Raw genomic sequence first — 15,394 nt, forward strand, 5'->3', positions numbered from 1 at the left:
AAAAGCTCTTACGCGAAAACTGTTCAAAAAATTCCATCCAGTTCCCTCTCGTAGATTCATAGATTCTCATAGATTCGCGATGGTGGCTGGACCGTGGGAATGGAGATTTACAAAGGATAAACTTAATTAGGTCGCTTAGTTGAGATGCTCTAATAATATGTACTGACAATGAGCAAGGAAATGTGGCTTTTCTGCTGTAAAAAGAATTCCAAATCCTCGCTACAACCATGATTGGCAAGCTTGGCATATACTGTTACTTCAGCACGTCTAATGCATTCGACAAATTATGTCGAAAATCCCTTTTCCTTTCTATTATTTCTGACGTGCGGGGAAAACAACCTTCTTCCGTGTAATTCATAAGTCTGAACATGTGCTGACGTCATTGTGTGTCTTTATTAACAGGAACACATACGTTTAAACACACACAGGCTGACGTGTTTCATGTTCAAGCCTCGCGATTGGTGAAGTAGCACATACTGACAGGAGCCGCGGAGTTCGTGCGCGGTGACAATGCGCGCGTTGCCCTCATTATGATCCGTATTGTCCTTGAAAGCTGTCCCTATATCTACCCGAAATCAACGTTTGCTTGTCTATAAAGTGCAACAGTGCTTCGCAGAAGATTCGTAAAGTTTGTGTACGAAGAGCGATGAAATTGTGAATGTTAGCTCAAACACCAACGGCAACCCAAGTTCACTTTCTTTTAAATTCGCTGCAAAAGAGTAGTCTATGTTGCTGAAGCAATCTTGGCAAAACTGCTGGGCTGGTGATTCCACATATTACCACAAAACCAGCCTGTAAACAGTAGCTACTAAAGACGAATCGGGCGCTTGGAGGTTAGCATTTATGACGCGCGTCCTGGCACGCCCCCTCTGGAATTTTCTTGTTTCATTTTTTTAATATGCCGTGGGCCGCCGGCGGCCCTGCCTAAGGCGGAGGTTCTGCCGAGGGGCCACGTGCTCTAGATCATGCAGCACTTCGGGCGACAGGTGATGGCGTTTTTATTTGTTTTATGCCGAGGCTCACCGAAAATATGTGCCATGTACGTAGGTCACGCAATGACCGTCACGCAGATATGCGATATGGCGGTACTTTGCCGTTTTGTGCCTACTTAATGTTGATTAAAGTAAATATCGAGCTTATAAAGGTTCATTTTATTAAGGGAACTATTCTGTCGATGACGTTGGTTTAATACAATGGCTCATTTAGCTATAATTTGTATTACCCCTGATTTTTTTACGTCGAAACAATGGCCGAAGCTGCGACACCTATACAACAACATAACGCTTGGAAGTGACTCGCGGCCATACTATTCCGTTTTGTGCCTACGTAATGGTTAGGAACGAAGGCGTGCAAAGCCTGGAGAAGGTAGACGTTTCAGGTTCGCATTATGATAAATTCCTTTAACAGTGATTGAGCAATTTATGACTAGTTTTGTTGTCAGAACAACTGTTACTGGGAACATTTTGTAACACTTCCATTCGTATTGTAACCGTAAGATTGTGCGCGAAGGCAGTTCTATATACACGCAATCATACAGTTGGCTTTTTTTACGGGGCCAGTAATCGGTGCAGTGGATGCCTAGATAAACGATTTCTCGATTCGATTGTATTGAAACAGGAGCTCTTATAGTCAAACCAGTTTTAAAGGCTTACTGCAACAATGTATGGTTTGGCTTGTTACTTTTAAAAGTAAATGTTGAGAGTTAGGATGTATTATATTTCTTGTACAGGCCATCAATTATTTTTAAAAGCTTTTTTGAATATCACAAATGAAGAAAAGCAAGTGAAGAATCGTGTTTGCAAATTTAATCTCGGCAAAGAAGAGTGATATGAGAATTCCCTAAACTGCAAATATTGAGGTTACTAACGTGAGTAACGGTGACGTATGATTTACTGCTCTGAAACACAGCACGAATTGTAGAGCCGGACATCTAAAAATACATGGCAAGCATTCTAACAATTTCCTTTAGGTTGTAAGCATATATATCCTATCTCATTTAATTTAGGACTATGAGCAATGCAATTCACATAACTCCAATTACAGTTTATACTTACCGACTTGATGCTGTATTTCGTCTTTCTTTAATATTATTGGTCTTCGAACATTTTTCTAACAATTTCGATTTTATTAATCGAGATTATTAATCCTACAGTGAGCAGAATGAAGTTTTCCCGCCTAAAAGTAACAGCTTCTGCTTCTAGCACAACAATGAGTATGGAAGGAATCCACCTGCAGAAGATGTTCAGCCTTTGTTTTCTGACTCTGTCGCAGCTTTGAAATGCGTATTTTTGTCCTAATTCTTAGTAAACATTAGTAACCAACACATAATGTCTGCGTGCCGAGTCCTGCGACGCACATGAATATTAGTGATGAGATCGTAAGAAGGAATGTGCAAAACCTTTGCTGCAAAGAGTGAACATAGTTGATGTGTCACTTATGATCACACTGCCACGAAATGCCTACTCCTCTTTAAAGAATTGCTCAATTTGTTCGTTGAGCGGAACAGGACGCCAATCATTGACACATTGCAGCGATACGATAAACTGCCGCCCTGCCTTAAAAACGACGTCCTTGTTGTGGTTATATGCACCGCTACCCTAAAGGCATTAAATAAGTTCTTTCTCGATGGTTCTCTGCGTATGGCAAACCCATATTGTGGCATGTTTTCGCACGTCATCAATTCGCTGTGTTTTGCGCTCTGCTCTGTCCAATGGCACTCAGGGAACGCGATAATTATTAGAATATCTAATGAAAGCACCATTTTAGATATTTTTCCATAGGATGCTTTATGTGTCATCGGCTAATTTGGGTGTTGAAAAAGCAATAAAAATGCACATGAATACCCTTTATAACGAGGAGGCTCGAACACACTATGGTGCTTACGGTTGCGCTTCAACTAATGAGGTCTAGAATAGACGCATAACATGGTACACGACTGAAACGCTATGGCCGAGTTTGACCCCAAATATTTCTGTGCCAGACGTCCTTCAAAGCTTCGATAAGCAGGAACAAAAGGACCGACGTATTGCCCCGAAACCGGAAGCGACGTACACGGGGCGGAAGGGCGGAAGCATCGGTCTGCCGCAGAAGTCTCTGGAACAAACCGACCCTTGTGGCCACCGGAAGTGGCGTCTAATCGAACTTCCGCTCGCCTCCCTTCTTTGTTCTCTCTCACTTCCACGCTCGCGCGTGTTTGGTCGACCACTGCGCGCTGTGACGCTGCGCCCGGCGCGCCAAATCATGCAACGCGACCCGGAGTGCGAGGAAGTGAATAATTGAGCCGTTTGCAAAGAGCCGCAACGCGACACGTTCGAACAACGCCGAGCGCGTCATTTTGTATCCTTGCAAACTGAGCGCAGTGTAGGCGCGATCGCAGAATCAAGGTGGCGCTTCGATCTACAGCGATATTCGCCTGCTGCACTCCTGCCAGTCCTCTGTTGCAGACGATACGACAAGCTTTTTCCCTCCCTTCCCCTCCTCCCTCTACAGGCCTAGCGCCACGAAGGGCGGCGTTCTACGGAGGAAGCTGATACGCCGCACAGAAGGGGGATGGAGCGAAAAGAGCAAATGAGATAAAAGAAAAAACGAACGAGATACGCTTATCGGAAGGCAGCAAACGGTTCCAAAGGTCCGTCGTCGTGCAAAACGATCTCCCCAGCGGCGCATTGTGGTTTGCAGATTTTTGCTGTAGCAGCAGCGGTGCATAGCAGGCGACATCGAGCAGGCACCGGCGTTGGACGACGTCTGCCGCGCGAGAGGACGTAATGCTCTCGGATTTCGGGATCGCAGCAGCTGTGCGCGTCACCGCAAAATGACGTCCGCGTTCTCGGCTCTCCGGTGTTTTTGCTCATGATGGGGCGTATTTCAACGCGGAGGAGGACGTTGCCCGTAGCGTCGCTGGCATGGACGGGATTGTATGCGTTTCTCTGGTGCTCTGCGCTAGCGGTGAGTGGTGCTTGAACGACTGTAACTATATTTGTCCCTTTCCATTGTTATTCTATATCACAGTTCGGTGACGCACTCTTTGAAGTTGAGCAGACCCTGCAGTTTGACCATTTTGGCATATATGTAGACTTCGTAGAAGACTTTGTGGGCATACAGTTTTCGTCGTTTCTTGTAGAACTTACCTATAGCGTTCTACGTGGGAAACTATGCCCTTTTCATTACCGATTCATTCCGGTGAAAGAGTTGTAAAGATCCAGTGTACAAAGGTTCTGGATTACTGATGGTCTAAATCTCGGTGCACGTACGTGAAGAGAGAACTTACATGATGATGCCAAATTTGTGTCTGCAATGGCAGTTGATTTATGCGAACAGCATCAGTAACTGGCTCTGAAGTAACAAAGTGTTTATGGCAGACAATATCTACCCTGAAACTCTATATGACATGTGTTCTATGACAAACTGAACTAACAACTTTTCATGAAGGGTACAAATGTGCTGTCTGAAGCGCAATGCGTTAGTTGTCCGTGCGTTCCATCATTATCTTGACTCATTTAAGCGTTGATATTTTGCATCCTGGTAACATCGCTCTTAGTCAACATTGAAGTACGTGAAAATGCAGGGACAGCTATGAATTAGTCAGCAGTCGTGGTATCATTACTATTCGTTTTGTGAGGTTCAGTTATTGTTCGTATAAACTGTGGTGCTTAATTTTCAACACAAAATTATTCTAAAATAATCACGTTCTCGGACAATGCTTCGTAGGATAAAGTGATAACAAATCCGACATTCATTTTATTTTAGTACCACATTTATCAGTGAGAAAATGTACAGGCATGAGTAATGCTTCCACGAATTGAGATAGGTCAGGTGGCGCAAAGATTACGCAATCCCTAATCGCGATTATCTGTGCTGTCGTCATGAATTCTTGCTCCTATGCTGCAAGAGAACAACTGCGTTTCGTGGTTATATTTGGTTAACGCAAACGACTGCTTACCTTTAACTGTAAGAACGCCCCGATGCTATGTGCTATGATATGATATGTGATATGTGATATACTTTCGTGTTTGATTGTAAACGACATGTTTAATGATGTATGTGATCTGCAGGTGTTGTTTATAATAACACTAATTTGCTGACTACTGATATCACCATCAATGTTGTTATTGTTAACCGAGGGTCCCATTACAGTTCTTTCACTTTGGGACCCTCGTCTGTATATTTGTCATGTTGTAATTACTTCTTTTTTTTGGTACCAATAAATCTGAATCTGAATCTGAACCCATTAGCTGTATGTCCGGCAAAAAGCAGTGCTGATCATAGAAACACACAGTAGGTAGTCACATTGAAATGAACTCATTGTGGTTTTATGATTTCAGAGAAACTTGCACGTTCTGCTTGAATACAAAAGTGCGCATGGCTGCCGAATTTATCAATTTTTTTTGTGTCCATAACACAATAAAACTTTACAAAAACAAGTAAACACATCCGGCACATTATTATTTTTTACATTTTAATTGACTACATGCACATTCATACAGAAAAAAAAATTATGTCGTCTACCATATATTCAAATGTAGCAATGCCAGAAAGTTTCCACGAAACACTTTCCTTGAGTACAAATAAACCGCGCTTTAGTTTACAGTGTTGCCTGACAAAAGTCTCTGTTTTATGGTTTATGTACAGTTGACATTGCAATACTCTTTCTCGTGTTACCGAAAAATTAAGTCAGTTGAACGAAAATAATAGCCTTTACTGCTTTGGCGTGCTACTCGATTATGACGCGCTGTAGTTGTACAATCTTTTCTTTTTCCTGGTAGCACTGCTTTACTACTGCTAAATTTTCTGTATCTTGTCGCCATGACGGATTTTATTGCTATTTGATCTTATTCCGCTATCTGCTACTTTGTTTATTTTTTTCATGAGCTCATCGATGCGTTTACTATGAGCAGGGACACTTTTACGTGCAAACTTCCTTTCCCAATTTTCTTTTTATTATCTGTCTGAGGAATACCTGTGGACATTGTTTTGTAATATTGCCTACGTTACTGAATACTCACTACAGCCTCATCCTACAGAACTAAGCAGAAAATGAATTTCACAGCAGATCATTCAAGATAAAAACGAACGAACGCTGGCTCTCCGAGCAAGAACCCTAAATGTACTTACTTTGTCGTTAACGGTGAAAAGCGCAGTACGTTGCAAAATTTTAGTCTGCGTAAGCGCCGCCAAGTAACGTATTCCTTAACCACTATGTAAAGTAACGCATAATGAACCAGAAGAGTGAGTTGATAAAGAAACCACGCCTACGAGCATGACGCAAAGCTAAAGATGAGCGCATTGAACTGATATCTTCATCATACGCGGAATCTGATTGCCTGGCCGTTATTCATTTCCGGTGCGATTATTGATCAAAAGAGATGAGAGCAGATGAACGGATATTTTCTCTAACGGCACATTTTGTCTGTCCGCAACTGCGACATTATCTTTAGCATTGGCCAACGGAAATTTATTGCGGTACCTTGGTGTAACAATGGACTAGTACTGACCCCACGAATATATTCTGCGCATTGTATTCTTATTCAATAGTCCGCAAAAACGTATTCTGTCTTATCCCTCGCGTTGTGATGTTCGAAAAATAAACTTAAGGTATATTTGAGCGTGTTAGAAGCGCAAATATAGGCAATTGAAGAGACTATGAACATGCATCGAGTGCAAATGTCTCCAGGCTACGCTACCGTCTTTCTTTCTCATTGCGCATGCATTGTTTTTGATACGTTTGCACGTTTAAAAAAAAATAAAGAAGCACTCTAGTTTCTAGCCTTGGCATTGTGCGTTTTCTTGTGTTTGCAAATGTGTGCGTGTGTGGGCGTGCCCGTATTTGTGTGTTCTGCGTTTTGCATGGATTTATTCATGTGCGTGCATAAATATTTTTTTGTGTGCATGTGTGCGTCGAGTTGCACCACTACCGTTGTTATGAAGCATGTACCACCCACCGCGGGTAAACACAATCCTTGGGATGCGTGTACTTGTACGTTTTTCAAATGTTTCTTGCAAGACTCGCTTGCAACGGCTCCGCGAAACCAAGGCCAACGACTTGTTCCGCGCAGAAGAGAAAATGCAAGTATGTGAGTCAGTTGCGTCGCTTCCGTTCAGCCGGGAAGCGAAGCGTCGATCGTGTAAGCGGGAACTTTTCTGTCGCAGCGACGTTTTGAAATGAAGCCGGATGTTGCGGCGACTCGATATGTCGAACGTCTTGGGCAAGCACGCCGCGTCTGGATGTTTAGGTCATGTACAGCAGAAAAACGTAGCATCTACGCTGGTTCAAACAGCGCGATCGGTTAAAATTTGTTTTGGAAATGCGATGATGCTTCTGTTTGGCGCACTCTTTCTGTTCCTTTGTGATGCCAAAGGCAAAAATAGGACATTTACTAGCGGTACGTGGTGGCAGAATTATAAAGATGGTGTGCCTATCTACAAACTGAGTCGCAATTGAAAAGAGGCTTCCCAGTTTTTCTAAAATATAGTGGCGTTGTATTCATTCGACATGCAGGGCTTCAACCCACCTTAACGCAAAGTGGTTCCTGTAGAACGGCTTAGAATATGCAGAGCTTGACCTGGTGACGCTGCGTATACCTTGCTTGCGATACACTTGACTGGGACAGCTCTACATTATGGATCCTCGAGCTGTGAATTCGACCTTTTTGGGCCTACAAGCATCAGTGTCTCTAGATTAATTTCGCGGGACTTCAAAGCATTATATACCCAGACAGAGAGAGGGAAAATGCAGGCCGGTTAACCACACGCAAATTTTTGGTCTGCTATAATGCACGTGGGTGAGGAAAAAGGGGAGTTAGAAAGTTGGCAGGAGAAAGAGTACAAAACACAAACGCAAAAAAAAGGAATGTGCTATAGACGTTCACCGAGTACGAAGAATAAAAAATATTACGAAAAAATTTCGAGAATTGTTTTTCAAAAATTGTTTCGAAGTAATCTCTATGTGCGAATGTCTCGCTTCGTCACTTCGGCCTTATTTTACCGGTATACTGTCTTGGATTACGAACTATAAAATATTCTAGCGAGAGTCCCTACGGCTTCGATGGTTCAGATAACATAAACACGTATCGCGTAAGGAATGTAAAAATATCAGTGATTCTTAAGAGCTTCACTTTCGCGCTGCAGTTCCCTTTTAGCGTAACCCTAGGCGTGACTTGTTTAAAAGGTAAGCGGAAAATTTGCGAAGGGATGAGCTTTATCTTCTGTAACCATAATGTGTTGAGCTGTTATTTCAGAATCCTAAAGCAGAGGCGAGCTCTTATCTCATGTACGGCCCCATGCACGTATGGCTGTCAGGGGACTCTTCAGCAGCACCATAGCGCATGGTTGTATACCCGCGCAATAACAACTTTTATATGGTAGAATGTTCATACGCCCCAATTGTTGCCCTCGCTATCTATCCTATGGCCCTGTGCAAAACAATGAGCCTTGCTCTTGCCTTGCACTCACGCAAGTGCATACGAACTTATTCGTCCGTCATTCGTACACGGTTTACTGGAATTTATGTAAGCTGCACTGAGATTGTCTTAATCTAATTTAGTACATGAATTATTGAAAAGCAGAAACGGTTATATATTCCGCTTATTATTAACAGGCTGGGTTTTCATAGACATTGAAAAAAAAAAACACGATGACAAAAAAAAAAAACGAATTCAAACTTAATGAAATGATCTGTCTGTGTCGTTCCTTCGTATTCGTGTTTATGACACTGATAAGGTGACCAAGTATACTTGACAAGCTTAAATACACCATTTTATCTTTCCCGCTAAAGCGAAGCAGAGCTCACCATGTAGCTTCAGCATCGAAGCATGTTCCATATCATTAGTTAGTAATATAGCAAACTTCACGAAGAGGAGCTGCTATACTTGTCGCTACCACTAATAAATTGGGAGGAAATGTATTTGGTAAACTGAGCACAATTATGGGGCCTATTTCTCAAAAGTACCGTGAGAGAGCATCGCACTTCTCCGTAAAGGGAAAAGTAACGTTAAAGAAATGGCAATTATCTCTTGCGGATATAGAAAACTACAGCTTTCCGGCATCCTAGCAGTGCTAGCGTTGCCGCATTATCCGGAGTGATTCAAAGAAGCGCAAGACAACATTCAGTACCACCTTCGGTCACCATGTGCATTACAAAATCAGAACGTTAAGTTCAGCGCGTGAAGTTGCCACGCATCTCTCTAGGCTACTCCTAAATACTTGCACAAAAAGACAAGTTGTGTCTGGTTTGATGTGATTGTAATTTTCTGTAAAGTGAATGCAGAAACGCTGAATTCGCTCATGGTGTCTCAAACCAGCCCAAAGTGGACTTCTCCGTTAAATGATACGTTAACTGCAGCGAATTATCTGATGATAGGGCATTGAAACTCAGTTCCCCTGGCACGGATGTCATCTACAGTTTCATATTTATGTTTTTTAGAATGCTGATCTAATTCCGACACGCTGCGCATTGTGGGGTTCGTATCACGCGTATTGTTTATGAGCATAAAGCATTTCGCAAGATATACGTGCAAAGAATGTACTTTATCGACAAACGTCGTGTGTGGGCGGCTGAATGACTAGCCCGATAAAGGAGAAATACGTGGGCTGTAGCAGGAACGCTTGTCTCTCGAATTCTGCTCCATGTGAATGAACGATCGATAAATGCGATTACATTGTTTTTGAGGCACGATAATGTGGATATCACAGCTTCTATGGGGATTGCAATTTCCTGACATTTCATCATTTTTTTTCACTTGGAATATGCAGAGTAGAGCTTGAAAATCATTTCAGCCACTTTTTCCTGTAAAAGTGTCGCAAGGTAGCGAATGGGCCTAGTTCTGCTTTTCTTCTTTTTAAAATATATTTCTGATGTGCAAATCGAATATATCCAAGTACACGTGACAGATAACGCATTTCTACCACTGAGACTGATCAAATAAGAAGGTTCACGTTTTATTCTTGGCATTTAGTTATTCGTTGATATATACCTGCACATATCTTATAAAACGCAACGTTTGATTGCATCCACCGTGGTTGCCTAGTCACTAGGAACCTGCATTCCTAAGCACGAGGTCACGGGAAATGCAAAGACGTCCGTGTACCTCGCATTGCGTGCACGTTAAAAAGCCCCATGTGGTCAAAATAATTCCGGAGTCCCCAATTATGGCGTGTCTCATAATAAGATCGTGGTTTGTCACGTAGAACCGCAGGATTTATTTGAAGGTTGTATTGCAGACCACGCCATTAGCATCTAATAAAATCCCATGCTTTTGGTGTCGGATTTTATCGCCGTTCCTAGAAGGCCTCGTTTGCTCACCAGATTTCAGCTTCCAACTGATCATAAGGTGCAGAAATGAACACCTATTGGACATGACCAAGTGGAGTAATTTAGGTTGTCTTGTGCGCACATAGTGACCGACATGTATTACTTATTTCTAATCAGAAATAATATAGTAATGAAAATGCCACCAGTTCAATAATACAGCTGTTCTTTTTAGCTTCGTTATTCCCGTAATAAAAAGAAAGCAAATGTTAATTCTTGCACTAGGTAGTATTTAAACAAAAGAGAAGGACATCTATGGACTCTAACCTCCGTATTCAGAAATGCCACCTAATTTGAAGCTCATGCTTGACTTGATATAAATGATGCCTGGTGCGAAAGTGCCGAAGGCGCTCATAGCGTTTGTTTTGGTGCGTTGACGACAGGCGTCGTTTAAGTCAAATCAAGCAAGGGCTTCAAATTAAGATGCGTTTCTGATTGCGGGGGTAAAAGTGCTAGTCCTCCTCGAATAGTTTCATTTGAAAGAATGTCGGCACATATTGGGGGTGCACAACTCGGAATAGAAATATTAGTTTGAGTCACATTCGTTGTTTCAGGGCTAACACTTTAATTCATGTTATTATTGGTGAGGGTTAATCCCCAAAGCAGCAAAGGAGATAATTGAGGCGCTGTAGTAGAGGGTCGGCATGAATTTTGACCGCCTTATATTTTTTGAACACGTGCACGTTTGGCTGAGCGAACAAGCGTTCTTCTTGTTTCCTTCCGTCCGAGTAGTATTGCGACCGGCCACCACCTCTAACACTTGACAACACCATGTCGTAGCTTCGGCGGGGTCACGGACGTGGATTCACATGATGGGGCCATGTCACAAAATTCTTTAGCTTGAGTTGGCCTTTCACGCTAAACGCTACGCGCAACAGATAGACCTGACAATCATTGAGCGCATAGAGAGAGAGAGAAGAAACTTTATTAATGAATGGCTGGAGCGCATAGGATGCAGTGGAAATTTCGTAATATTTCTTTCGCACGATTGCAAAAAATATATAAGGCACAATGAACCGGTGACGTAAAATGCCACAGCGTGTCGAGCAAGGATACCTGCGCGCATATGGTTCCGGAATGTTTCGAAGCATACGAGGCAGTGGTGTCCTGTCAGCACGTTCGTTGGCATCGCACAAGTGTGCAAAATTGGAGGTCTCTGTGGTTACAAGAAGTCTGGAGTCAATTATTTCAAATAGGAATTTTGGGATAAAATGAGTGCCGAGAGCCTATTTTCTGGTTGGTGTGCAACCGAGTTGAACCCACTACAATAATTTACACAGATAAATTAAGAATAAATACATGACCGTGTCGTGGCACCTTTGGGAAAAACAGGTACATGGGCTGTGCACGCGTGGTGTTGAGAATGACCCATGTTGTTTTGTGTGCTCACACCTAGGCGCGTTTCGCAGGGCTTATGGAGTCGCTGTGAGCTCATAACATCGCACGGTGTCTACGCTCACGTTGGGTTTACGACCACATACCGCGTATCTCAGCAGTAACAGCCATTCCTTCCGTTTGTTCCGCCGACTCCCGTTTCGTGCCTAGGAAATCCTGCCGCCGGGTTAGTGACCTTGTGTCCCTGTTGGCAGCTCGCAGCTGTAGTACGTTCAATTGCATTTCTTGTCCATTGTAGAGTGTTAACAGTCTAACGCGAACCAGTTCCCATGCGGTGTTTCTTCGTGCACAGAATTAGGAAACAAAAAGCAAGACGCACAGTTCTACATGCTTCAGCCGAGTGACGTGCCTATTGCGATAACATTATGAGATTATATCATTCTAATATTTTTATAGACACGTGCATAAGACTTATTCCATGTCATGACTATAGATCAGTTATTGTTGCATGGCAGACTGCCGCTGCTGTATACCTTCTGCTGTCAAACCAACGATGGCTCAATTTTCATTTCTGTGATGCAGCCCCATTAGAATGTAGATAAGGCGCCGACGCAGCTACAGTGAATATCACGTCGAAGTTCTTGGTTTGAAAGGTTTTGCAATTCGGGCGTCCATTTTCCTTTTTGTTTTAAAATCGTCGGTGGGTTTTGGTACCGAACGACGTGGTCGTGATGCTCGGTAGCCATTACTTGTGTGTCGTAAAGGCTGCAGAAGTCCGCTACCACTGGATTTGCTCTAAAACAGCTGTGCTAGCGCATTGACGGCCAGGATTAATATTAAATTCCCATAGGATCATACCACTACGCAATCAGAGAAACAACAGCAATTTTGTCGGCCTTATATTCTGCTGGGAAAAGGTAACTTTTTGTACGCAACTGTGGTATACATTGCAGCCATCTCTCGGGAAAAATACTTCATCAGCATTAAACAAGCCGAAAGGAGGTTAATCGAGGAGCCCGATTTTCGTTAATCATATCATAAGGCAATATTTATGCCTTCAGGTAGCATGTGGAATTATTGACCTGTTGCCTTCACTCGCCATGATCACGTACACATAACGCCTGCAGCAGAAAGGATGTTCCACATCCGCCGCCAAGGTTTGTGAGTGGTGGCGCTGGCTAACACGCCCAGGATTAGTTCTAGCAGTACAAACAGATACCCAAGCAAGTGCATGGTAAAACTGCGCCGCGGTGGCTCCATTAGTACAGCATCGCACGCGTAATGTGAAGACGTGTGATCTTTTCCCACTTGCAGCAAGTTGTTTTATTCTCCACTTTCATTTCTTTTAATTTATCATTTTTATTTCAATTAGTAAGCCCAAGCCATTTCCCCTATGTTGTCCTTGGTGTCAGTGTTCGTTGGCTTCTTATTTCATCAGCATTAGACACTTATAACAGCCTGAATACTGAATGAAAGCCTGTAGATTATTAGTTTTCTATTAAGTTGCCTACGTCTCAACTACAGCGCCAAGGAAACGCTCTTATTTTGACAACCTTATACATTAAGGAAAATTAATGGAGAAAATTCAAGAGATCAGACTGGACACCCTATCTTGGCCCAGCTACACAGGGTTCCCTTCACGCGCACCCAATATATTCTGACGTCATAATAATTATCTTATAGCTTGCGGCTATAGCCCCATGACGTCTGCGAAAGACGGCCAAGTGAAGCTTATAGATACAGACGCGGGGCAGACAGTCGGATAACGCGGACAGGCAGTTAGTGCCCGAAAAATGGTGTAATACAGATGCGGCTGTTTGCTTTTCTGCCTGCTGTCCTTCTCTAGATGCCTCAGTTGGCAGTCTGGCTCCGAACCCGAAACCCTGAGTCTAGTCTATCACATGAATTGGGTGCTGTCGCTCCTTCTCTGTCGGCGTATGTGATTGTGTCGTGATCTACTGACACTTATTTCCAAACTCACATCATCAAACGAGAATGAGTATCACCTTCCTCTGCCCTAACTGCGCAATTTAATTTATATAACGAATAAAGAGGGGCTTGAAGCGTGCCACAAGCCTAGGAGCTCTAAAGTATGCGCTCTTATTTACATTGTCCTACCCGTATAGCCTACCCTCAACATAGAGGTCTGCAGACAATCCCACAGGAACGCTTATGTATACATTGTTGCGCCAACATTTCGTGTCATCCGCTTTCAAAAACGATAAGCTTTGTGAAAGGGTTATAGAGTTTAGCTATTCATCAACAGTGTTTTATGTATGTAGCGTATCTACCGTAAGATCTTCCTTGTGCAAATTTTTTTGGAGGCTCTTAAATAGCGGCCGTAGAAGGAACGGGTCAGAATAGAAGTAACATTTGAAAAACAAGAACACTCGTTTTCTTCAGGACTACGACAGGCTCGCCTCGTTGAAACACTTCCTCCAGCTTAAGACATCCCTTCCCTGACCCATGTTAAACGCTTTAAGCCAGCATATTTCTGTGGAATTACGATTTCTTAGGCAGTTTCGCATAGTTTTAAGTGAGTCATTTCGTGGGACAAAAACGAGGCAGCGAAAGCTGAGTGAGCATTGAAGCCAATTTCAATGCGGGTTTACGAATAGCGTACCTCCGCGGAAAGAGTTAGAACGAAAGCTAATTACCTCTGTTTACTTTGAAGTGTTACGCACACCGAAGAGCCAGAATAAAGAACATGATAATTAGGCGCACATGCGGGCAAGACGGGCTTGTGCGGAGCTCGGCTCAAAGGTATCGTAACCGCTGCTTTTTAAACGAGCTTCGCGCAGCTGGGGCAAGCGTACAGCGCATACCACCACTGTCACCATAACTCGACACCCGACCGAGGCATTTTCTCTCTACGTCGTGCGACAAACAGAAAACAGTCGGTACGATCACAATGCGTGGAATTTCTGATGCCCCAGGCTTTTCCGTCCGCTTAGAGGGACCTTGAAATAATGGAACAACAAATCAAAGTGCAAAGCGAATACCCATCTCCAAATATCACGCAGAGGAGGAAAACACAGCGCGCCGTATCCCGCGTGGTATAACTAGAGAACGCATGGCGTGTGTATGGACGTGCCCTTCTTTGTCTCGCAAATATCGGTGAGCAATTGAAAGGCAGGTAAAGGCATTGCTTGTATACCTAGGGAATGATTGTACTGGGCCGAAAAAAAATGATAAATCTGCACCCGTGAAACAACGTATGGTAATACGTAGCAAATTGGGAAACATTCGGCAATAAGTGGTTAGGTTTAAAACATTTTTTACCCGCTTATGTCACAGTCCCGCTTCGCTCGCTCATCACATGTCAACACAACTCACAGGGCCTGAAAAGAAGGTGTACTTTTTTTCGTGACTGATGTGTATGTTCTTATACGTGAAAGTCGTATATAGGAACGATATTAAGCTTACGTGATTCGTTGTAAATTCATAACAACGTACAATAAATGTTGAATAAATAGCTGTGGTTTTCGGCTGCACAGAACGAGGTAGCATGGGCCCTATAACGTAAAACTATTCCAATATGTTTCTATTCCAATCTCCTGACGTCAAATTTGCGTAACCACCAACGCAAGCACCGGGCGGTCACCCGCAAGGTTGTCTGAACAGACCTATCAAACGCTCTCCTCGTGCATAGGAGGTCACTTTTGTTTGCTTGAAGAACGAATAACATTGCCTACACTGAGCGGCTTGTCGTATCTGACTGGCTGACGAGAGGCGAGGAGAACGCTCAAGTGGAGA

The 15,394-nt window shown here is 43.2% G+C and overlaps 1 protein-coding gene across 1 annotated transcript in view; it reads left to right on the forward strand.

The window, feature by feature from the left end:
* Positions 1–3,592: 3,592 nt before the first annotated feature.
* Positions 3,593–15,394, forward strand: part of LOC126544329 (receptor-type tyrosine-protein phosphatase H-like) — a 123,020-nt gene continuing 111,218 nt past the window's right edge. Inside the window, exon 1 of the mRNA XM_050191613.3 lies at positions 3,593–3,945. Coding sequence (XP_050047570.1) covers positions 3,850–3,945 — 96 coding nt within the window. The 5' untranslated portion in view covers positions 3,593–3,849. The remainder of the gene's footprint in view (positions 3,946–15,394) is intronic.

The sequence above is a fragment of the Dermacentor andersoni genome, chromosome 10, assembly GCF_023375885.2.
Source record: "Dermacentor andersoni chromosome 10, qqDerAnde1_hic_scaffold, whole genome shotgun sequence".
Taxonomy (NCBI): Eukaryota; Metazoa; Arthropoda; class Arachnida; order Ixodida; family Ixodidae; genus Dermacentor; species Dermacentor andersoni.